This window comes from Styela clava, chromosome 9 (genome assembly GCF_964204865.1).
Source record: "Styela clava chromosome 9, kaStyClav1.hap1.2, whole genome shotgun sequence".
NCBI classification, from domain to species: Eukaryota; Metazoa; Chordata; class Ascidiacea; order Stolidobranchia; family Styelidae; genus Styela; species Styela clava.
In genome coordinates, this window is record NC_135258.1 from 17,550,104 (window position 1) to 17,574,053 (window position 23,950).

At 31.5% G+C, this 23,950-nt stretch overlaps 1 protein-coding gene across 1 annotated transcript; it reads left to right on the plus strand.

The window, feature by feature from the left end:
* The first annotated feature begins 2,748 nt into the window (after positions 1–2,748).
* Positions 2,749–23,950, plus strand: LOC120339080 (E3 ubiquitin-protein ligase RNF19A-like). Its single transcript, XM_039407138.2, has 19 exons — positions 2,749–3,024; positions 5,171–5,349; positions 7,638–7,747; positions 8,269–8,363; positions 9,736–9,900; positions 13,038–13,131; positions 14,090–14,195; positions 15,752–15,893; positions 18,096–18,258; positions 18,878–18,992; positions 19,632–19,847; positions 20,210–20,344; positions 20,687–20,753; positions 21,131–21,188; positions 21,604–21,727; positions 21,899–22,045; positions 22,286–22,371; positions 23,000–23,128; positions 23,209–23,950. Exons 1-19 carry the CDS (start codon positions 2,939–2,941, stop codon positions 23,284–23,286), a joined length of 2,295 nt encoding a protein of 764 aa, XP_039263072.2. The 5' UTR covers positions 2,749–2,938; the 3' UTR covers positions 23,287–23,950.

The following is a 23,950-nucleotide window of genomic DNA, read 5'->3' on the forward strand; positions in this document are numbered from 1 at the left end:
AAAACATTAGATTCTTTCGTCTAAATCCTGTAAAATTTTTCCCAAATTTCTTAAACCATTGTCAGACTGTATCACCTTTTCAGCAATGCCCAATCATTTACTTTTTCATAGTTTTTAAGTACAGAACTATCTTCGTAACTTTTGTTTATCACATTGCCTTTCTCTCGTTATTTTTGTATATGATTAAATTGGTCATTATTATATCGGGGCGGCGGTGTGGCTCAACGGGCTAAGCGTTAGGAATAGTCCGTAAACTCGATACCGGTACGGATGTACGGTACATTCGCATATTTTTGTTTGTTTATTTCTGTCCCAAGCCTCAGTCAACTAGGTTTGTGATTTTTTTTTTGTGTGTGTTGGTGAGCGGGCACATGATTTTATCATGTTTTAAAGGTAGTTTAAATGAAATGAATTTTTTTTATATCAGATGTATTCATCCATATATATATAATTGCATATAGTCATTGATTGATTACTTCACTGTGACTCAAATTCAATTTTTTCCTGGCAGCCTGGACCCACTGTAATCAACTAAAATATATAGTCTTAAACTATGGAAATGTATTGGATTTGATTTTGTTGGCAAACAATTTTTTGTTTTCAGAATAATTATTCAATAGCATACCCTACAATATTCACAATTAACAATATGATGAGATGTTGTAGGAAAAGTAACATGAGTGTTAGTACAATATTTCAGTCATTATGTGTCAAAAAATATAGCTTTTCACATGTCGTTGTTATTCCTAATTTATTTCATATTATTCAATGAATGGTGTCTAGGACTTTTCTCAATGCTTTTCAACATAGTATCAATCAGATTTAGTAATCTTGTTGTTGTGTCATTAATTACACCACTGCAAAAGTTAGTCTTTAGTGGTAGTTGATAACACTCATTGATTTTTCAATAGGCCTCTATCGGAGAACCCAGTCCATTAATTTTGTTTGATTGTCCGACCTTCTCACACCTTTCTTCCTAGTTATAATATATTGTGATTGTCGATAGGGACAAATTGAAATGCCTTCATAAGTAACGAATGAATTAAAGTACTTTTTTGTACTTATACAAACTTAGTTCTATATTGTTCTGTTTCAAAAATGTTTTTGACAAAAGCTTCTTTATTCTCATGCACTCGGTGAAGTAGGAGAAAATATCTTGCTATTATTATATTTGTTTCTCGGCGATTGACGTATTAGAAAAAGGCGTTTGTAAAGTATTAAAATTGATACACATATTCGTATAAGTGATTCATTGCATTTTTATTGTTACTGGCAAGTAGTTTAAGTTACTGAACTGCAGTTTTATAAAGTAATAATCTTAATTTAATAATCTACAAAATACATCTCTATCTGTGGTTATAGTCTATAATGGTTTGAATTAATTCGGGTCCAATATATAAACCCCTATATTGACAATAATAGTCAGTGAGTATGAAAATATCGTTTTATTTTTGTTGGAATTTTCTCTGTAGTCAAAACAGTTACGGTAATCTACTTTATTGAAAACCTGTTTAGCCTGTAAACGATTTGATCCATGAATTTTTTAATTTATTATCAATTTTAATTTACCATATTATCAGGCCGAAATGATTGAATGTTGTTCTTGTTTCCAAATGGAGAGCACTTCAGTTGTTATTAGATCCTTAAGTAGGCTTGATGAAATTTAAAAGGTTAGAGATATTGAATGGAGTGCCCTGGAATGTAGCTGTTGTCTGAGGAATTAGTAAATGGGTAGCTTGTACTGTCTACACAGCATGAAAGGGAGATATTCAATTGTTAAAATATGCCGTTTCCTGCTTATTGCTTCCATCAATGAGATCAAATTATGTTAATATTCTTATTAGTGTTTTAATAGGTACCACATGTCTTTTCATGAATTGGTATTTCTTTTTCATCAATCAGTTTAGGAAGGTATAATAGAATTAGTTGACGTTTTAATATTTTTGATGTAGTAGGCTACTTATAATTTTCAGTAACATGTAAAAGACTGGAAATTTTTTAACCTATTCAGTATAGGAATAAGTATAACCTAGTTCTGTAGAGCTTTATAGTTGTTCTCAAAATCAGAGCTTGGTCATGTCTTACTTGCTTATATTTATCTGTAATCATTTCTTCCCATATCAAGAAGAACTTATTTTTTTCCTTGCCTTGTTTTTCGACTATTACTTTATTGTCTTTTTGTTATAAATTTGTTTTGAAAAATTTATTTGTGCTTGTATAACAGTTTTTATTTAGTACTATTCAGGCATGGCCCTTTGGCAATGAACAGAGATCAAAGAAACTATTTCAACAGTCTGTCACCTATATTTTATCAACAGCTTTTATTTTTAGCTTGTGCTTGTTGGAGATAGGCATACCATATTATTAATAAAGTTCAGGAGGTTACTTTATTTAGCGATATTTGCATCGACACTGTATTTCTAATTTTAATACACCAGGATGTTGTAGGAATTAATGTTGATTATATGGACTTAGGAACCAATACAGAGTTTAATTAATTTATATGATGAATTAATTTATGTGTAGAAAATCAGACCTGGTCTACTTTATTAGGCTACTCCTTGAAACAATTTAATCTCAATGTCAAACTGTCATTGCTGCTATGTTAGGACAAAAATCAGTCAATTCAAAAGTATAATAAATCACTAAAATGTGTTGATTTGTGTCTTGAGATTCAATAAAATTAGTTTTTAAAAATAGATGTGAAAAAAAATTAATATAAAATATACTGTTCGTTCTTTAGATTCAAGTAAAATCATCATTTTTGTTTATCTATAGAATACACTGTATAAAATTACCTATTTAGTTGTAACATAGAAGTTCTTGATTGTATATAAGTTTCCTCTTTCAACCTATTTGGAGATATTAGTTTCATGTACACTGGTACGATTGATGTCACTGGAACTATAGTACAATATTTTCTTTAACATTGTTCAATATGTCAAGTAGTGAAGATGGGATAAGTCAAAGTAGTAAAAAACGTAAACACAACAGCAACAGACGACGGATACTCAGGTTTTTCAGGTCAGTGATCATTGTGTTGATATTTGAATTGTGAAGGACAAAAGACATTGAAATAAGCAAATTATTTATCATTCCTTTGTGTATCATTTGTTTTGTTCTTAAAACCAGTAGAAACTGATATAGCTTCCCTTGAGTCATTTTGGAGGCAATAAAAATTGTTGGTTGTTTCAGTATTTATCCTAATAGATGCAGTTATAGACATGATGATAAATCTGGTACTCCCGAAGTATGTGAACCAAGATGGCGGACACCAGAACATAGTATGTATACCCGGTTAGGGTTAGGCCATAATTTCAGGTATAAATACTGCAGGAGTCACTTGACTAGTCCTCAAACTCGTAATAGAACTAAAATAAGGAAAAGTGGAATAAAATTATCACCTAACCCCAACCTGGTACACATACTATGTTCTGGTGTTCGCCATCTTGGTTCACATACTTCGGGATTAGCATAAATCTCTCATTTTCACCAAAACACTTTATTTCAAATTTTATTAAAGCTATTGAATTATATTTGACTCAATGTTATTGGCCTTTTTTCATCAAAATATAACTATTAGTAATTTCTCCTAAATAATAAGCAACTTTCAAGAAGTTTGAATTACGCTTCTCATACACCCAATTTTTATTTATTTGCATATCACGTAAGGTTATCGTGATGCGACATTTGCCTTCAGGCATTGTTACTTTCGAATCTTCCTAATCATGAGTTTGGTGACGAACATGTCCTGCGCACATCAAAGTGATTTGCTAGTTAATGATTCATTGAGTGCCAAATTACTTTATTTTGATACCTCTATTCAACCGTGTCACTTCCATGGACAGGAAAAATTCCCGCCTATTTATGAAATTAAAATATAAATAATCTTCTAAATGAACTACCATTTGTAGCATACTGTTATAGTCTGCCTCTTATAGCTGATATTAATATAGCATATTGGAGCATGCTCTCTAATAATTTTAAATATTGAGGTTTTTGTATACGTGATTAATCTTCTACACGTAGCCTATTTTGGATATCTACCGTATATCCAATTCAGTGATATAACCTTACTGGATCAATACATAGGCACAATATGATATGATGACGTATATCTTGCAGCTGGGGATTTTTAAAATGTCATCAGTCATAATATCTTGAATATATATGTTATTCTATGCTTTATGATAAGGTTAGTTTTCATATGTTATTTCGATCCCCTTTTGGCTATTTGGGATTTGCTTAGTGGATTAACACCCCGATACTGTATTTATATATTTCCAAAATACCGTACACATCCCGACAATTTTGGTAAACCATGGCCATAGATGTATTGCAATGAAATTTAAATCTACCTAGGAGTCTGTAAGGGCCCAGTGTATTTTATGGTTCTGAAAAATGCAACACCTGGTTATATCAAAATATGACAAATGCATTGTATTGTAAACAGCCTGGGGCTATGTCTAATGACTTATCACTGTAATCTTGTTACACAACTAACAAATGATAAGCCAATATGAAACAATAAGGTAGGCTAAATGATCATATCCAACATATGTTTGTTTGACAGATCTGTGGTCTCGTGCAATTTCACTTTATTAAACGCATTCAATTTTGTGTATGACTGATGGGCAAACTTCAGTTTTGTCACCCTGCCTCTGTGATACTGATCGTATACTGTTGTTAATATAAATGTAGTAGCCAACCAATGAGTTTATTATTGATGGGAAAATGTAATTTCACATCAATTATATCCCTCATTCTATCCTAGTGAACTTCCCTTGAGACTGCTTTTATTGATAAACATTATTTTTATTGCCTGAACTGCAATAAAGATATTGACATGCCTTAGAAGCAGAATTTTAATTAGTTCAACGGTGTTTACTTCAATGATTAAGTTTTTTTAAACTTCTTTCCTAGGGGTTGACATCACTCTGGTTACATTGACTACATTGTGTATCATACTGGCATAAGTGGTTCTCAAGTCTAAACATAACTCCTAACTTTTCTTCCTATTGGTTAATGTTTCAATTATTACCTAACTAAATATTATCATACCTATTGTATTCAAGTATGATTTTTGAACTTCACTTAAATTGATATTTTTAGCCCGATTAATTATTTCACAAATATTATAATCTCATCATGGAATACTCCTATCTTACAGGTTCCCATACTGCAACACAAAAAGCCAATATAAGCATGATGAACTTGAAACAAAAGCAGGGGACTCAAGTACAGAAGCTATTCCTTCTAACTTGAGCATGTTTGGGGATTTAGCCTCTTTAGGAAACTCATCAAGAGGCGATGCAGTTACAATTGGCAGTGTGCCAAGTGAAAACGCAGGTAAGAACTGTTGGATTAATTGATCGAAACATCAATTGTGTACTGTACAGCCTTTATTAAATAACCCAATTTTCAAGGCTAGGTAATTTAAAAATATTTTCTTTATTGGACAGACTAATTGTACTCATTTATCTGATATAAATCAAGTGAAAAAAGAGGAATAATATCTGAGGTTTACGCACAGTCAGCTCCAGCATGGAATTTGTGGAACAGATTCTATGAAGTACCAATTTGACCACCACATATTAAAATCTAAAATAGATGGATGCTCAGCAGAAAATGATAATTATGTCTTGCCAATAAAAAATACTAGTTATTCTATTGCTGGAACCTTTCATTATATACCTATCATAAATATGGACCAGATTTAACTCTCTGATAAGGGCGTGAACTTCGTATCATGCTAATATATCATATATCGCAGACAGTTCTATTCCCACGATACTATAATATGACATTTCTCCTTCGAATATGTTAGAATATTAATAAAAACATTGACCGCAATTCTCATTGGAGAATCGGTTGTCACATTCTGATATAGAATAGAGTTATTTATTACTAATGATCGTAATTTTTTACAAAATAATTACCATACCAGTGATTAACGTACATTTGAATCATAGAAATGTCAAAACCGTTCATTTTTCCTCGTTTTGTATTTAATAAATTTCCATTAAGTTATGTGAAAGGGCTGATGAATTACAGTTACAAATATATCAACATCATTTATTAAAATACATCAAGAATATCCCACTGTACATAACCATGATTTAATAAAGAAAATAAAAAGCTCACTGCGGAGGCTTTATTTATACATACCGTATGTGTTACTGAAACATAATTCAGGGTGATATACACATAAAATTATAGCTTATTTCACATAAAATCAAATTCAAATACATTTTATAGTACTTTTAACACATATTTCTGGTGGCACACAACTAATGACGCTTCTTTTTTCATGTTCATGTGTTATTGTTATTGAAAGATGTTGGAAAGTTATATTCCAATTATCTTATGCAAAACTTGGCAAAACCAAACGAATAAAATGTGAAAATAATCTTCCTGGACTGCTTGAAGAAAATATGACACTGGAATGAAGGAAGGTTTTATATTTTAGGAAACAAGCCGAGCAATTCACTTTCATATTTACTGCTAAGCAAATCCAAAATTCGTTTCACATATCTTAAAAGTATACATAGTTCACAATTGTAACATTCTTTTCGGGATAATATTTAACCATATTAATAAAGGTCGAGCAGGTTTTTCCCATTCTATACAGATGATAAGGCAAGACCAGTGTTGTGCAAATCGATAAAAGAAATGAAACTTTTCTTTGAAAGAAATGAAACTTTTCTTTGAAAGAAATAAAACTTTCCTTTGTTCCGCCGTCACTATTACATTTTCAGTACAGTAGCTAATATATAAGCTAACATATGTCTAGACTTTTAATTTTTATTGGTCTCTTGGTACTAGTCCAAATGTGCCTGATTAATAGATAGTAGTCCATACCTAGCATTAGGAAATGGCACAATGGTATTTATGAACAACATTCCAAATTGTAGACTGCCATCATAAAAAAATATTGTTTGAAATTTGCTATTTTGTCAGAATGGTGAATATGAGTTCACTGAATAATTCTATGTAGTTAAATTTTGCTTGTGCGTTTGTTTGCTTGGTTCGTTTTTTATTTGATATATAATAAAAACTTGCCTATAAGACTGACTGACTAGTGGCCAAAATTTTTTCATAAGTAAATTTTTTGTTTTTCCATAATGGCGATAACTTTGGTAACCTATTTATGACATCATTAATAATGAATCAATAATATAAAATTGCCTGTAATTCTGTGTACTTGTACTTTTTGACTCCATATTTAATCAACATGTAATAGTTAAAAATACTGCAATCAATGTTATTATAACATAATTATGGAGCAGATTCTGTATAAATTAGGAAGTAAAAAGAAATGAGATTTTTTCCAAATTGCCCATTAATTGGCAATATTTTTTCTATGATGTCGGCTATATTTATGCGCAATCTATTTGTTTTAATATCCAAATTCTTATTTCTGTTATGAACTTGGCACGTCCTTTTGATATAAATAATTCCTTTCAAATTTCCCTAAACTTATAGCATTATGAATTGCTATTTCTATTTTAGTATGCGCTAAATAGCTTGTCTAGGTATAAACATTTTGGTTATAATTTATGGCCATGGATAAATGCTTCACACTGTATAGTTATAAGTTATGATATATTTTCTATTCATACTATTGAATCACTCAGTTCTAGGAGCAACTTGTGCAGTCTCAGATTCCAAGAGTTTAGGAAAACAAGATTCTACCTCTTCTGGAGATCCTACATTTATAGAATGTCCTTTGTGCCTCAATCTACAGGTTGGCTCCATTAGTGTGCTTTATTTCAATGATTTCAGAAGTAATAGTTCTGTTGATTAAGGCAAAATTATCAATATCGTTATTATTAAGGTTCTGATTGTTTTGCAACTCGTGGGTAAACATAGGTTTTGTTTACTTTGTTTGGGGAATTATGGTAATTCTCTGTTATGTTTCTGTTCATTCTCGGTAGGGTAATTTTATACCATGACCATGAGTAACGTATGTAGGTACTCAAATTTATTCAAATTCTAAAATAGTTGATATAGTAAGATTTAAAGAAGAGATGATATTTTAAAATCATTTTAACAATCCTTGTTTATTGATATTGATGCTTGATGTAAAAAGACACAAACACATTGTCATTTGAACTCATTTATTAATTGCAAGCTGAACAGTGTTGTTACGACTAGACATCTATGGCTAAAGAAAGTTCATTTTGGTGCCATTTGTTTGTAATTTGATGACAATTTGCACATATTATGTCTTTATTCATATATATTGAAAACTGTGATATTTTTCAGAGTGTTGATAATTTTCCTCGTTTGATGACATGTCCTCATCGTTCGTGTATCGACTGTCTTCGACAATATTTAATGATTGAGATTACGGAAAGCAGGTTGGTTTTCGTATCTTATAAATTTATAATTTCGCATTATTTGCGAATTGCGATGTATTATATTTTTCCCATAACATAGACTTTTGATGATGGTTGTCAACTTGTCATGTTATTGGTCTCAATTTTTATTTTGGTCGATAATTGCCTATTTTTGTAGACAGTGATGTAATTTTACGTTATGGAACTTGCGTTACAAATTTCTATTCTAATATTGGAAACTACAGAAAAACGTCATTACTTGGTTTCTCCATTTAAGTTTGGGTGGCATTGAATTGTACTCATTCCAAGCGTGGACTGGTAATAGTAAATTTCTCAGCCATCAGTCAATTGACCATGTTCAATACTCGATAATAAGATGAAATTGTATATATGCATTTTCGTATGTCATTGGAAATAAGAACCGAAATTTGAAACTTTAAATTGCCTCAGGCATATTAGTGCTTTTTGTAACAAAATACCAGTTTGGTAAATGTAATAAGCAACAGCTAACATAATCCTGCACTAATCGTAATTATTGTTGTTATAAGGAATATTATGTAGAAAACGGTAAAACAATTTATGCCGAATCAGTATGTAAGAACTCTTTTCAAAAATTTTACAATTGCCGTATCTTTTCTTTGGCTGTCATATTGAATGCCTATTCAATTGTAACATTATTATAATAACTTTATATTTTAAGCTTCTTTAAACTATTTTACTAAAGCTCATCCATGAATCATTCCCAACATTTTCAACTTCATTTCAAATAGTTCAAGAGAGATATAAAACTTTGGCATACTTCTTACATAATATTCATGATTTTGATAAGTTTATTCATTTACCAAACGACTATTTTAACTCATGAAGCGACGAAAGTCACTAGGACAATTCATTTCTAGCTATGACTTGATTAAACTATCATAGTTAAAAAAAAAATCCGAGGAAGTTATTACTTTGGTATGGCAAATATTAAGAATTAATAACACTCAAAATAAATCTTGTGCTGGTGGTACAAGTGCTTTCTGTTACAGTTTTCTGTATACCGGAATGGATTCGTATATTCTTCCAAGACATTTCAATGATGAGGTCTCAAATAATTTAGTTTGATTCAAATATCAAATTGAATTGGGATAAATGCATGAGAATCTTGCCACATCTATAATTATAAGTTTGTTCTTAATAAATCAAAGTTATAATGAAATCTGAAATTGTTCATTTCTGAAGGGACCTTGTTTAAATGGTCAATATTGTCAATGTCGCTTCTCAAGTGATGTGGATTCATCTATCTTCTATTCCGCAAAAGCAATTGAAATTGAATTACAATTATTTTTTGTTTTCCATCTGTTCTTCGTCTGTCACTACCTAACCACTGTATCGATATTTTTGCGTTCAGGGTTAATGTAACCTGCCCCGAATGCCAAGAGAAAATTCACCCTGTTGACATGCAACTGATTTTAAAAAATTCTCCTCAACTCATAGAAAAATGGGAAGAGTTTACACTCCGTCGATGTCTGTCGGTAGATCCTGACTGTAGGTGGTGCCCAGCACCAGATTGTGGGTGAGTATTTTCTTTTTTGGAGCCTGTAAATTGATTTCCTCTTGAACACAGGAAAATTCTTTTCTTTTTATACATGATCATTGGAAAATATTTTATGATTCTCTTGAAACTGTTATTGAGAGTTGGCACTTGTTTACATGTTTCACAACCATCATTTCAATTCAAAATTTAAAAATATTCAGTCTAGTCTATCTTAGCTATTTCGAAAACCATTGTCTATTGAGTTATTTGATTCATATCAAAACTCAGGAAACACAACTAAAAACTGACAAAAGCTAGTCCAACAATGAAAACAAGCTGATGTTTATCACAAACCCTTGAAAATCTGTCCCAGTGAAAAATTATTGCGGATTAGCCAATATTATGGTCCATACTCAGAAAAAAATCTATTTTGTCATACACAATGTTTTGGTAAAAATGACAAAGTTTATGAAATAGCAACATAACTTATTAAAATAAACAATATATTATTAAACTTTTTGATTTATTATAATTTGTTTCTTTGTTATCAAATACAAATATGACCTTTTGACCTAGTCAATAAAAATTTATTATCATGTTCATTTCAGTCAACATATTAATGTTTTTCCCTCTCAGAGTCGTAGTCATTATACGCTAGCTATCAATATTGTTTGATAATAATGGGAATTCCACTTGAAACAAATCAATATTATTGAGTGCTGGGAAAAATGGACTTCAAAATGGATTGATTGCAGCGTGTGGGTGTATCTAGGGATTGTCAGGGTTGAAAATAAATTCTTTTATGTCCATGTTCCACACCATTAGTTCTGAATGAAAATAGGTGCATGTAATTGCTGGAAAATATCTGTAAAATTAAAACCTATTTTATGTATTGCTAAGCAAAATTAACTTTTTTACCCTAGTCAAATCAAATATGATGATCAAATATTTTTTGAAATATTATTTCAACAGATATAGTTAAGTATATCTGATAGAATATTTGCGTCATCATGATGTTAATAATGATAACAGAGTGACCCATACATTTACATGAATAAGAAAAATTTTTGGCTTTACAAATTTTTGATATTTAAAATACTTTTCTTATACTTTTTTAGTTTGATTATAAATAGTTCGACCATTGTATAAATTGCATCTTTCTAAAGAAAAACATAATACATTATTTCGTTGATTATGCAGGGCATATTATGAGCGCATGTTCCCAACCCATGTACCAGTGATTCTGTGTTTATATATTGCATTGTATACCATATTCTTGAATCTGTGTTCTCATGTGGTGAATCTTGAAAATCTCCGCTGTAATTATTATTGATGCTGCCGCATTTGTGTGTACATCACAAGTAAAAGTAATTACTGATACTATCATGTGGATTAAATCACGAATGCAAGGCGATTTGGAGCGTGTAAGCCCTCAACCATCGATTTCCTTGTTTATTATATTCGTTACAATAACCAAACAGCAATTAGTCAGAATGACGTCACAGTTGAAATTCATGTGGCCGCTCAGACAGATATTATAAAGGCATGGGTGTAACAAATGATATTGATCTTTATTATTCAACTGAGGAATGTTGTTGAATATATTTGAACTCAAAAAGGCCTAATAAACTGGCAGAGCATGCTCTTATAATTGCTGTTTGTTTACATTATGTCTAATTTGGTTCACCATTTCTTTTCTCCCTTTTGATAACAATGAAGTTCTATCCTATTATGACTGGATGCTAATAATGTAATCCATATTCTCATTTTGGTTTACGTAATAAACAAAATACTATTTTCTAATTTGATTAATGAAGTGTATGTACCAATATGGAGGTAACAACTTTTGTTCGGCTACTTGACATCAAGTTGTGTAAAGGCACTGAAGCCTATGGGCAGGGGGTATATTCCCGAATTCCCGTTCCCGAAATGGAGTTTATTTCTAAAGTATTTAATCATAATTGGAGACATTGAAGTGGGAACAAAAACGTGAATCAAAAAATATTATCACTAGGCTTATGTCTTAGTACTTTGCTATGTCTATGACCGTACAACTTGATGTATTCATTCATTTTTTGATAAGTTGTCACCATATCCAACTAGGTATATTTCAAATTGCATGTCAGATATTTTTGTGCTTGTTTTAAAAATACATTCCCATTCCTGCCTTTGCTATAAAAATTGCTGTATAAAACTGGCCTTATTAATAATTGGTTAATAATGCTTGCAAATAATTTTGAGCGTTGATATCTGTTATGCCGTGTGGTACTCTATATTTTCTCAGCTGGTAGGCTACCATTGTTTTTTGTGGTCCTCAATGAAAAAGTTTTTTGTGGTCCACTATAAAAGTGTACATGCATCTTATTGGTAAAGGAATGACCTGGCATAGTGTATATAGCTAACATGGCCAAATCCGGCCGTTGGGTAATTCAACCTGGCCCGCCTGATGCTGCCATAACCAAACTGAATCCAAATTTTGATATTTTAGCTAAAAAATAATCAAGGAATTTGTTAAGATTGTGATTATATTTAGTTTCGGCACAGCCGATTTAGTTATTTGAAGGTAGAGTAGGTATCTCTATTGATCGCCATCAATTATGCGTTCGTCATATGCTGTAGTAAATAAACCAGTAGATAGGAACGGCTCCTTGATATTCAATGATATCAAAAATCGATCAAATAATTTAGATTCAACCTTGTAACTTTCTCATTGGCTATTGTAATTGGACTTTGAAATTCAGCTTCTTTTGTTGTTTAATGCAAGCATATCAATAAGGTGTCCCTCCATAGAGTCTTAAAATATTTTAAAATTGTGAAGGGAATTTATCGATATCATATATCGATGTCTGATATGAAGTAAAATACTTCAACAATTACTGATTAAGAAGCAACAAACCTGATTAAGATATATTGAGAACTGACTTCATAACAAAATTGAAATTGTAAAGGGACTCTATGGACACCCTGTACTTTTCTTTATCCCTACCCAATTTTATCTTTTTAACTGTTTGCAAATCTTGAAACTTCTCAGTGTTGCCTTTTTGTTATTTTGGATAGGAAGTCAGAAGTGTTTCGTTTTCTGTACTGTAATATGAAAGTGCTTTTAACTAACTGTTCATGCAATATGATTTTTGTCCATCTGTTTGGTTTTATATGTCTAACATTTTTTTCAACAGATTTGCTGTTATAGCTCACGGATGTGCAAGCTGCCCAAAAATCCACTGTGATAGGCCAGGATGTAACACTGACTTCTGTTATCACTGCAGACAGGTTTGCGACTTTTCAAGCTTGTTATTGACATAACCAAACCTGGTCTTATGGTAAAAGATTTGGTTGCATCAAAAAATGAAATAGAAGTGAAAACGATATCGGGCTTCAATTGCTTGACTTTTTAAAAATTTATAACTATAGTGAGCTTTCAAATAGATATTTCACATGTTTTTGTCTTTATAGAGAGTTGGGTTTGTTTCAAGTTGAAGTTATATAAATTTTTCACTTTGAAGTTGTTAATAGTTGGCTTTTGAATTAAAAATGCCAAATAAATTGGAAATCCATGTCAAAATATCATTTCATAGATTATTAAAAAATGCTTATAATAGCCGTTCATAATCTTAAAAAAGTTTTAATGGAAAAGGTAATGCAGTTTTTATGTAACCCATTAACCGAGCAAATGAAATCAAGAGAAAGACATTGCTTTGTATTATTTCGGATATTGATAGTTTGGAAATCTGTTTCACTAGGACTAGCATTATGTATTATACTGGTATTTTAAAATCTGCCATCACAAAAGCATATAATAAAGATTACTTTTTGTTTAACAAAACTGATATTTGTCTGTTGTTTTATAATTCACATTCCTATACTATCGACTGGATATATTATACTATTATATGTAAATACTCACTAATATGCAAATAGAAGTATTTCGGATCTTTCTCAAGGATCAATAACTCTACGCATTGGGCCAACAAAAATAGTTTCGTCAAGTCAAATGTCTAGGGACACCAATGATATGCGAAACCATATTGCTCTATTTCCGAATTCCATATGCTGCTTGTGCTTGCCACTGTATTATAAGTCCATGGCGATATTATTAAACTGATACTTCTTTTAAATTGTTGTTTATTCATTTAGTGATTAGGAACCTCTGATTATTACCTATATATTATATACTGATAGTTGAATTCATATTTCCATGACATTAATAATAAGTAATTGATATTTCTAGGAATGGCATCCTGATCAAACGTGTGATTCTGCACACCTGCAGCGTACGAAACAGTTACGTCTTCGAAGTAATTCCACGGCATATAGTCAAGGTCCTGCTGCAAATGGTAGGTTTTCATCTGGTTGATTTTATCGTTCAGTTGGATATTATTTGAGTATGGAATGTTCAAACCGAATCGAAAACCCAAACGCATTCTTAGTTGATGATATGCTATACAGTAAACATAAATTTAAGAAAAATAGTTTCATTCAAAAACTTATTTTAAGGAGACTCAATCTTTCAACAACTGTTGGTAAAACATGAAATAGGTTTCATTTAATTTCTCATTGTAAAATTATAGAAAATCAATCAACACAATGTTTGTCTCAACTATTCTGTATTACCAGATTTAATATATGAATTTACAATAATTTGTTAAAATTTTCTGTTAAACACACCTCAATTAAGAATATATTTTATACTCGAAAAAATTTTTTTTTAGTAGGGCTATTGTTGATCAATTGATTTTGACCATCGCTTTCATGAGTATTCATACTAAAAAGTATTTCAATAACACTTCGCTATTTAATGTGGAAGTGGAAATACCTGTTTTTTTTTAAATACTTGTTATATAGTTTGCTATTAGAGGAGTTTCCCTGGCTTTTCTGACTAAATTTCCGTTCCAACTCCTGGTGTTTTTCCTGGCTCATCAGACCGCCATTGTTAGTTTCACTTTTGATCTTTTGAGAATATTTTTTATACAGTTACCAGTATCGGTCATCACATGTTGTTCAGAGAATATTTTTGATGCATTTGCACCATTAGGTATTTTCCTATCTCTCTATTAAGAGGCGTATTGGTGATAGTCAAGTATCGATTGGGTTATAAAAACAATGAATGTATTACCTGCGGATATAAATAATGCTATGACTCAAAAAGCAATATTACGACATATATTGCACCATTGATGGACTATGTACTGGCCAAAACTGACTGAATTAAGCATAAGCACTCATGTGGTATTGCTTTCAATTGGTGTTTTTCATATGGAGACGAGTTTCTATGGCATTTTGTATGTGAAACTTGATGCCTAATGATATTACTTGACAGATTATGATGGTTTATTTTTGCGCACCAGTATAACAAACTGTTCGTTATGGCTAGTCATTCAACAGTATACATGTTTATAAATGATCAGGCACATAGGGTATTGAGCCATTGACATAAACTGATGAGTGAATTATTACGACTTAATGGAATTGCTGATATTCAGTTATTCAGAAACCAAAACGTTATATATTTAGTATTGCTTTGTATTAATTTATTCAATCAATCTTACATGACCCACTGCCTAAGTGATGTATACATATTTTGTTTCAGACTTTGTTGCATAAGAATAAGAACATGTATTTGTAACATCACGAGTAATTCATTTCGCAGAACTTTGAAAACTGGTGAAGCATGTCCTATTCACACCCTTCTGTGAAATTTTGAATAATAGATCTTTCTGGTTAACCTGTTACATCACAATGAATCAGTGTGTGTCATGTGGCTACAAAGTTCATAAATGAATAAGATGACCTCACTGAAGAATTTTTTTAATTTTCTCATTTCTGCTTTCATAAAGGAGAATATACTATCATATTACTTTTTTTTAATCCTTGTCCCATTTCTTATTTTTAGATCAAATAAAACCCTGCCCAAAATGTGGAGCGTTAATTGCCAAAATGAATGATGGTTCCTGTAATCATATGACATGTACCGTTTGTGAAGCTGAATTCTGTTGGTTATGTCTACAAGAAATCACAGATCTTCACTATTTGAGGTTCGTGTTTAACAATTTATTAAAATACTGAATTTGTCTTGAAGTTTTTTTAATACTACAATATAAAAAATGCGCAACATTGCTATGGATCAACAAAGAATTCAGTTTGAATGAAATTTAAAATGATGTTATTTTATGAAATTGAAATTTTTACTTGTGATTTTAGATAATCGAAAATTACAAGTTTTTGCAATTTTTGGAGAAAATTTCTACAATTTGAATCAAAATCACGTTTTTTTTTTCAAATCTCTGATATATCCAGATCATTGTGCAATAGCCTATATATCTTTTTATCTTAGTAAATACTAAAATTTAATCTTGTTTTATAGCGTACGCTACTGTTCAAATATACACTTTGTAGCCTACGTTCTTAAATATGGCGTAATTTGGTTTCTATACCAAGCTTCCATAACTGTGAATAAGTATTATATGTGTGGCTCAACAGCGGTGTCAGTAGTACTTTCAATACTGATTAATGATGATACGATTAATTGGCTATGACTTCATAATGATATTCAATGTACTTATACCATGGTCCTCGGAAAATACCAATTCAATGACACAATATCATTGCCAAGGTCACTTCCATATCAATTTCTGTTATGTATCGATAATTTATTTTGCGAATTGATAGATCTAAAAATTTAGGAAAACAAATTTTAAAATTTAAATAATATATCAGAAATTCACTGAATTTTTTTACTTAATACCAGATAACATGATATTAAATCCTTTTCCGCTTTCAGTAGTCGTGTTTCCCTACTCTTCGTGCGTAACTCAAAATCAGTCGTAGCACATTACTTAGAAACCTCTTTCTCCATGGGGGCGGCTTTGTATAACATATGGCGAACAACGCCACAATTCTTCATTTGTGTTGAGGTAAAATTAGATACGCCCTTTAAATGTTTATTATGAATACACAATAGAGACCACCACCTATGTTTGGAATGTCCAATGTTAGACTTTGATCTAGCTTGGGCCATAGAATAATTGAGCAAGGTGATGCGGCACAGTATGATTGTTTTGAAAACTTTGATATGTGCAATAAATATTCTTATTATTGCTTTTTGTGCACCAAACCTTGCATTAATAGAGTGTAAAATTGATTACGGTATTATGTAAAACAAGTTTTAGAAATCGAATCACACTCAGCTTTGTTACCGAGAATGGCCAAAAACCAAATAATCTAATTCTGAATTTATTATGTAATAATATTTTTGAATATGAAATATCGGATATATTTTAAATTACATCATGTTCAATAAAATACACAAAGAAATTGATGTATATTTTTATTAGTCATTTGCTCGAAATGCATGGAATTGGGATAAACAGCGATTTGATTGGTTGGCTACATTTCAAAATTTTTGAACTTATTATTTGAGACTTGATATTTTTTTTGATGAAACTAAAATATGGAATATAAATAATTTAGAATTGATAGGTATTTTGGATTCCTTATATACATTCCTGCTTGTTGTTACAATGCAGTTCATATCAGTGTAAACCTAAAAATGTGTCTATCTGGATAATTTAGATAATCTACATTCTGAGTGATTATCTTGGAAAGTACTTAAAAATCAAATTATCAAACTAATTTTGTTTTAATATAATCATCTAAATAGTTTTATATTGAAGTAAAATGTAAAATTTTCACAGATTATGAACTTGATTTCAATAAAATTTTTGCTGTCTGAATTTTTTAACAAATTTTCACACAAAAATACCCCATCCAAAAATGATGTTTTATATGAAAAATAATTATTTATATCCATTCATATTGTTTCCTTTCTGTTAGCAGATGTTAATGGCTTCATCGCATCTCTTTATGTTTGATAAGAATAAACTTTCTTTTATTTTGTATATCGATTTCTTGTTACCAGTACCAGTCTTTTTAAGGGCTTGCTATAAATACACTAAATAAAGCAATTATTGAAGAATCTATGGTACACCTGTGTCGTGTGTACTAGGTTAGTGTTACCGCATAATTTTATATTGATTTTCCTCATTTTAGTTCTATTGCGAGTTCGGGGACTGTGTGTGTTAGTCAAGTGAATATACCCCCTGCTAATAGGCTTCCGTCTCTTTACACAACTTGATGTGAAGTAGGCGAACAAAATTAGCTACCTGCATATTGGTACACACACTTCTGGAGTGCTGAATCTATTCCTCGTAATTAGTCCTTGTGTTTTTTGTTTTCAGTCCCTCCGGATGCACTTTTTGGGGCAAAAAACCTTGGAGCAGAAAAAAAAAAATTTTATGGCAACTTGGACTTCTCATCGGAGCTCCCCTTGGAATTGGTCTCGTTGCAGGTGTTGCCGTACCAGCAATTGTTATTGGACTCCCAATATGGGTTGCCAGACGCGTGAGTTGCTCTTTTAATACTGATATTATATGTTATATTTCGTATTTGTTTATGGATGATACAGACTCCCTAACTAACTGGTTCATTAAATTTATTATAAAATATCTCTTGATATATTTTTGGATCAAGATTAATAAAGACATAATTTGAGGATCAAGTTTTTTTTGTGTATTTTGCTCGAATGGGATATTAAAAGCTTATTTTAGTTATTGAATAATGTCCTATTTTTGTAATAGTTCTCAGATGAATAAAAATGCATATTTTTATATTTTCAAAATTGTTTAAAATAATATTGGTATTTAGTCTATCCTGACTGCATTATGCCAGATGTATATTTATTTTCGATATCCATATGACTTTTCTGAACTGCTATTGCATATTTATTATTTTAAAACATAGCTGAGAATATGATCTTATTCTAATGACGTTATTCAAATGCCCACACCTGAGAAATTTTCAGTTCCGATTGCATCATTGCCAGCAAAACAGCAGCTAAAAGAAAGTCTAAACAATAACCATTCGCCGTACAAAATCGTGAATGTTTTAACTTGTATTGCATATCAATTTACTAATAATATCAAATAACTGATGATTGACTGATTTAAATTGATATATTCAGGTGATGGCACAATTTGCCAACCGCTCAGAATCTAAACACAAGCGAAATTCTGCAGTTGCTGCATGTGTTATGTTGTCTATTGTTGTTTCTCCTCTTCTTGCAGCTTTAGCTGTTGGTAAGTTAGGATATTCTAATTTCTAATGTTTAAGGTATATTAGAACAAGGGTATTCAGTTTGATGCCAAAATATCTTGGCATTCCCAATACTTATTTGATTCAGTATTTTTAAGTAATCTTTAATTGACAAATGTACTGTCTTCATGCCTGATATTGTCATTTATTCGCCTAAAATAGCCCGGAAAAAACCTAACCTAAACTATTTAATTTTTATAATCCTAATATGCATTGTTTTTATTAGTCATTATCATGTTGCAAAAATGCCAGAAGTTGTCAGCTTTTTTTCTCATGATATTATAATTTACTTTATGCTGAAATCACCTTATAAGGTGCTCATCTGATTCCCAAACATTTTAAAAATTTTATATTCATTTGATTTTTGTTTACATACTGCAAACTTTGAACTAGGACTCTCTACAAACAGTCACTCCTCACCACAAGCAGATGCTTTCTGGCTCGCCATTACATACCCAATTATAACATCCTGGATGAGGTGATGGGTGTAGGATTTAAGCCCAAGTTTTTAACCGCCGATGCCAACATAGTAAAATCCAACTCTCTTACTTTATGACCATGCACCTACTGCATTGTGAACATAATCTATTGCTTAGATATTTATTTTTTCTTGTGCTTTTCAGGAATTGGCGTTCCAATAATGTTGTTATATGTCTACGGTGTTGTGCCTTTTTCACTCTGTCGCACTGGAAGCTATGGTTTAGCTGCTCGTAATGCGGCTGGTAGAGCAAGGACAGCAATGAGGATCGAACTCGGATCACCAGTGGTTCCAACAGCAAGTGGTGGTCAAGCGAGTTATGATACGTCAAGTCTACCTGGTCCAACTATTGTCACAGGAAGTGAGTGAACTAATTCTCTTAGAGTTGGTAATAAGTGATATAAGAAATCCTTGCCGAACGCAGCTGAAATTAGTTAAAATGTTGTGAATTGTTGTCACTGACTCGCAAAAGAATGTTTCTATACCAAAATCATTTCGCAGTAATATTTTTAAAAATGCAACATGAAATTTTTTCTAAAATTGGTCATATTTGATAATAAAATGTTATGTTGCTGGCAAGACTTCTTTGATAAACTGTTAGGAACGCTCAGTCAAGTTGATATTTTTTCGACTCCAAACTCCAGTCCCGATGAGCACAAACCTGTACATCTCAGTCTAATTGTATTCCAATATATTTTTAATTGATCCATATGTTTTACTTAGTTCGACAGACAATCACAAATCCAAGTATCGGGGAAGCGAGTGTCGGTGGATTAACCATGGCAAGTTTAACTGAATCTCATGTCAGTGCTGCTGACCGTATTGATGGTGACGGTGCCAGTACGACTGCCATTGCAGGTTTGTTCATAGTTTTTTTTTCTTTTCGGTAGTGATAAATTGCGTATTATAGTGGATAATGTTGTAATATATTCATACTGAATAGTCTCTCATACTTATACAGTTTTTAATTGACTATACCTCAGATAAGTGGCCACCTCAGAAGCCCACCATCTGCCATAGGATTCAGTATATTGAATAATCAATGCAGAGCCTTCAAGTGAAGTGTGTAGAGCCTTGTAGGAAGTACCTATGTGTGAAGTGCTTATGATACAACAATTAAGAATTCAAGTGCTTGTCTATTTTGTACCTGTATTCCATTATAACTTATTATATGAGTATTATTAACTTCATTTAACACAGGTGCAAGTATTACCGGCAGTATCACAGGAAGTATGGCAGCAACTACAGTTGATGCTGCCAATAATAAGTAAGTTTATATGATACCATAAGCCCTGGAATGGGTTAGTGTAAAGTAGTTAAAAAGTTCAATGAAAAACAGTCTTCACATGAAATGATTGTGGTCATGGTAATCCAGTTCCTCAAAGAACCGATAAATCTCAATATATTTTTTCCAGCATATTGCAAAAAAATAAAAATAACTTGTAATTTTTACATGCATTCTTATCACTTGTGATTGGAAATACATATTCATTCTTACCAAAAAGTATATGCGAGACTCATTGAATTGTCATCCTGTTTTTCAATTTATTGTCTGGTTGCAATTGTCATTCAAATTCAAATTTTGTAAGGGTTGTGTGTCCGTGATCATCTTTCAATCAATATTTCGATTTATTTATTATTTAGATTGAAGGAAAATGAAAATACAAGTTCAGGTCCAAATTCAGCTGTAACATCCGTCCAGGTAAGTTGTAGGAATTTTGTCTGCCTCACACTGTCATTGTTGCTCTGCATTGGCCAAAATGATGGCACCAAACGATAAATTTGGTAATGCTTTTGATTCGTTGAAGCTAAGCAGTATATTTAGTGCTGCAGACAACTTCGAATAATGATAATTATCGCTTTTGTTCTATGTCTCTATTCTTTAAGAAAGCAGATACTGAGACATGAAGTTGTCTTCAGAAAAATGGCCTATTGCTTACCCAATTTGTTGTATATTTGATGACATGATAGAGATAGATAGTATACCTGAATATTGCCACACTTTGTTACATCTAGTCACATTACACAGAATTTGATTACAATTGCTTCTTTTGTGCTTTACTGATATCCCTTTACTGATATAGGGCAATAGTTAATAATTCTACCTCATCCTACAGATTCATATGCAAGACAATGTGTCAGTGCACAGTACATCAAGCTATGCACCATCAACTGGTAGTACAATTAGTAAATCTTATTCATCAAAATCACTTGGTGCTAAAAGGAAATCTAAAGGAAAAGGTGAATATAAGTCTTCTGAAATCTCTATCTGTTTCAGCCTATTCTCTTATTGCTTCAAATTTGCTATGGAACTTGAACACAGAATAATGGCACATACCTTGTGGCATGTATGTTCTAATTTGATGTAATTGTCTATATATATCGTTTTTACCTTATAACTGCATTACACAGGTAAAATGACAAAAATATCAGGTAAATCGTCAATGCCAAGAAAAATATCTGAACAAGAGGAAACAAAAACTTCAATGACATCTTCTTCTGTCACTTTTATAAAACCAGTTCAAACTTCTAGTACAGATTCATCCCCCGATTCCAACAGTAAGTAGTTTGTCTGTTGTAGATAAATTCATGAATTTTTTGCTTATTAGCTTAACATAACAAATTAAGAGTTGCTATTAGAGTGTATTATGTATGAATTTACTATGTGATATTCTGATTTTGTTACGTTGATATTCTGATTTTGTTACGTCAATTAACGTCATGGAATTGCTTCTAGGGTTCTTATGCATTCTTTTATGACTTTTTTTCTGTTTATATTTACATGTAATACATTTACAGGTGCCAATTTAACTTTGGCAGCAGAATTAAAAGGAAAACCAGTTATTGTCGAAATTGAAAAGTCTGAAAACAGCAGTGTTCTTAAGGTAATTTTGCAATTTGTTAGATAAGAGTTTAAATTAACAGAGTTTAAAAAATTGATTCAACGCGTAAGTAAATGTAGTTTCGAAGTTATATGCCTATTTTAAGTTTGTTCGTATGGAACATATAATGATGTTTACAAACTCTAAAGAATGTTAGACCAGGGTTTTCCAAACTTTTTCGGCAGCGGTTTGTTTGTAAATCTTGATTTGATTGACCCCCATCCCCACAAGTCACAACACGACATTGATGTGATGGATGAGGTTGCTCTCCACTGCACAATTTATCAATTCCTGGAGCAATTTGTGACAAGCAAACCCGACTCTAGGGCAAGGGGTCAACCTGTAGGTGGTCATCATATTGGTAAGAGTTAAAAATGCTGCCTAATCGAAATTAGTCCACAACGCTCAATCAAAAAGTTACAATGGCTTCTTGATTGAAATTAATCATTCAAGATAAAGATAAAAAAAAGACTCTTTTTGTATCGCTGTGAACCCCCTGTGCAATCATCACGTCTTTTACTGAGGACATGGTTTATCAAATCAAATGAATTTGTTGTCAATATGGCTTTCATATTTCTCGTTATTAAATAGTTAATATTATCATATTCTGATTTATATTAAAACAAACCAGGTTCATACAGAAGATTCTGCGAGTACAAGCAGTGTTGCTAGTAGTTGTGGAAGTCAGAATGCATTACTTGACCAACCTTCGTCAACAACACAAGCTAAAACATCTTCTAATGCTGCAGCTGTAGTAAAAGTAAGTACAAAATTTGCAATAACTTGAATATATTACAAAATTCTATGAACCAAACTTAATATATTTTCCTATTTTTACAGCGTGATTCTATAACAATAACAGATGAGTCTAGTGGGAGTAAAAGGACACGAAAAAACAATAAGCAAAGCAACAAGTGATCGACTGAAATTCAATTCATATGAGATAGACTGATCCTGTGCAGTAATCCACTCCTAAATTTAGTATATCAATTTTTAATCCGCTGTGGAGTTTTGATATGATAACAGGGATAACCTGTCATTTGCTAAATTATTATTCTTATCATTATAATAATTTGTTGCTCTTGATTTTTCAAAGTAAATTTTCTTCATTAATTATCTAGCTTCCTTTTTTGCATCATTGTGCATTAGCTTTTTTGTCGCGTCTTACGTTTGCATTTTCCTTTTGCGTTTTTTTTTTGTTCTATTTTTGACCAAACTCTTTCTAGCAATGCTTGCGATATATATTATATCTCTGGTATTCAATATGTTGGACACTAAGATTGCTCAACGTATTCAACATTTCGACGTATATTGATTTCGACGCACAATTTTTATTGCTGTAACTGTTATGGGCCACACACTATCGCTGCTGTCTGATCTTGATATGTTTTTTCGCTCATTCTAAATTTCAAGGCAAATTTTTGTTCGATTTTGCTCAACTTTGTGATGGCTTGTCATAAATTCATTTATCCCGAATTCTTTTTGAATTCTTTATCAATTCTTTCTAAGTTATGTTTGTTAATTTTTTCTGGTTAAAGATATTACTGGTTATATTGGGAAAAATATAAGTTTCTGCAAGTCA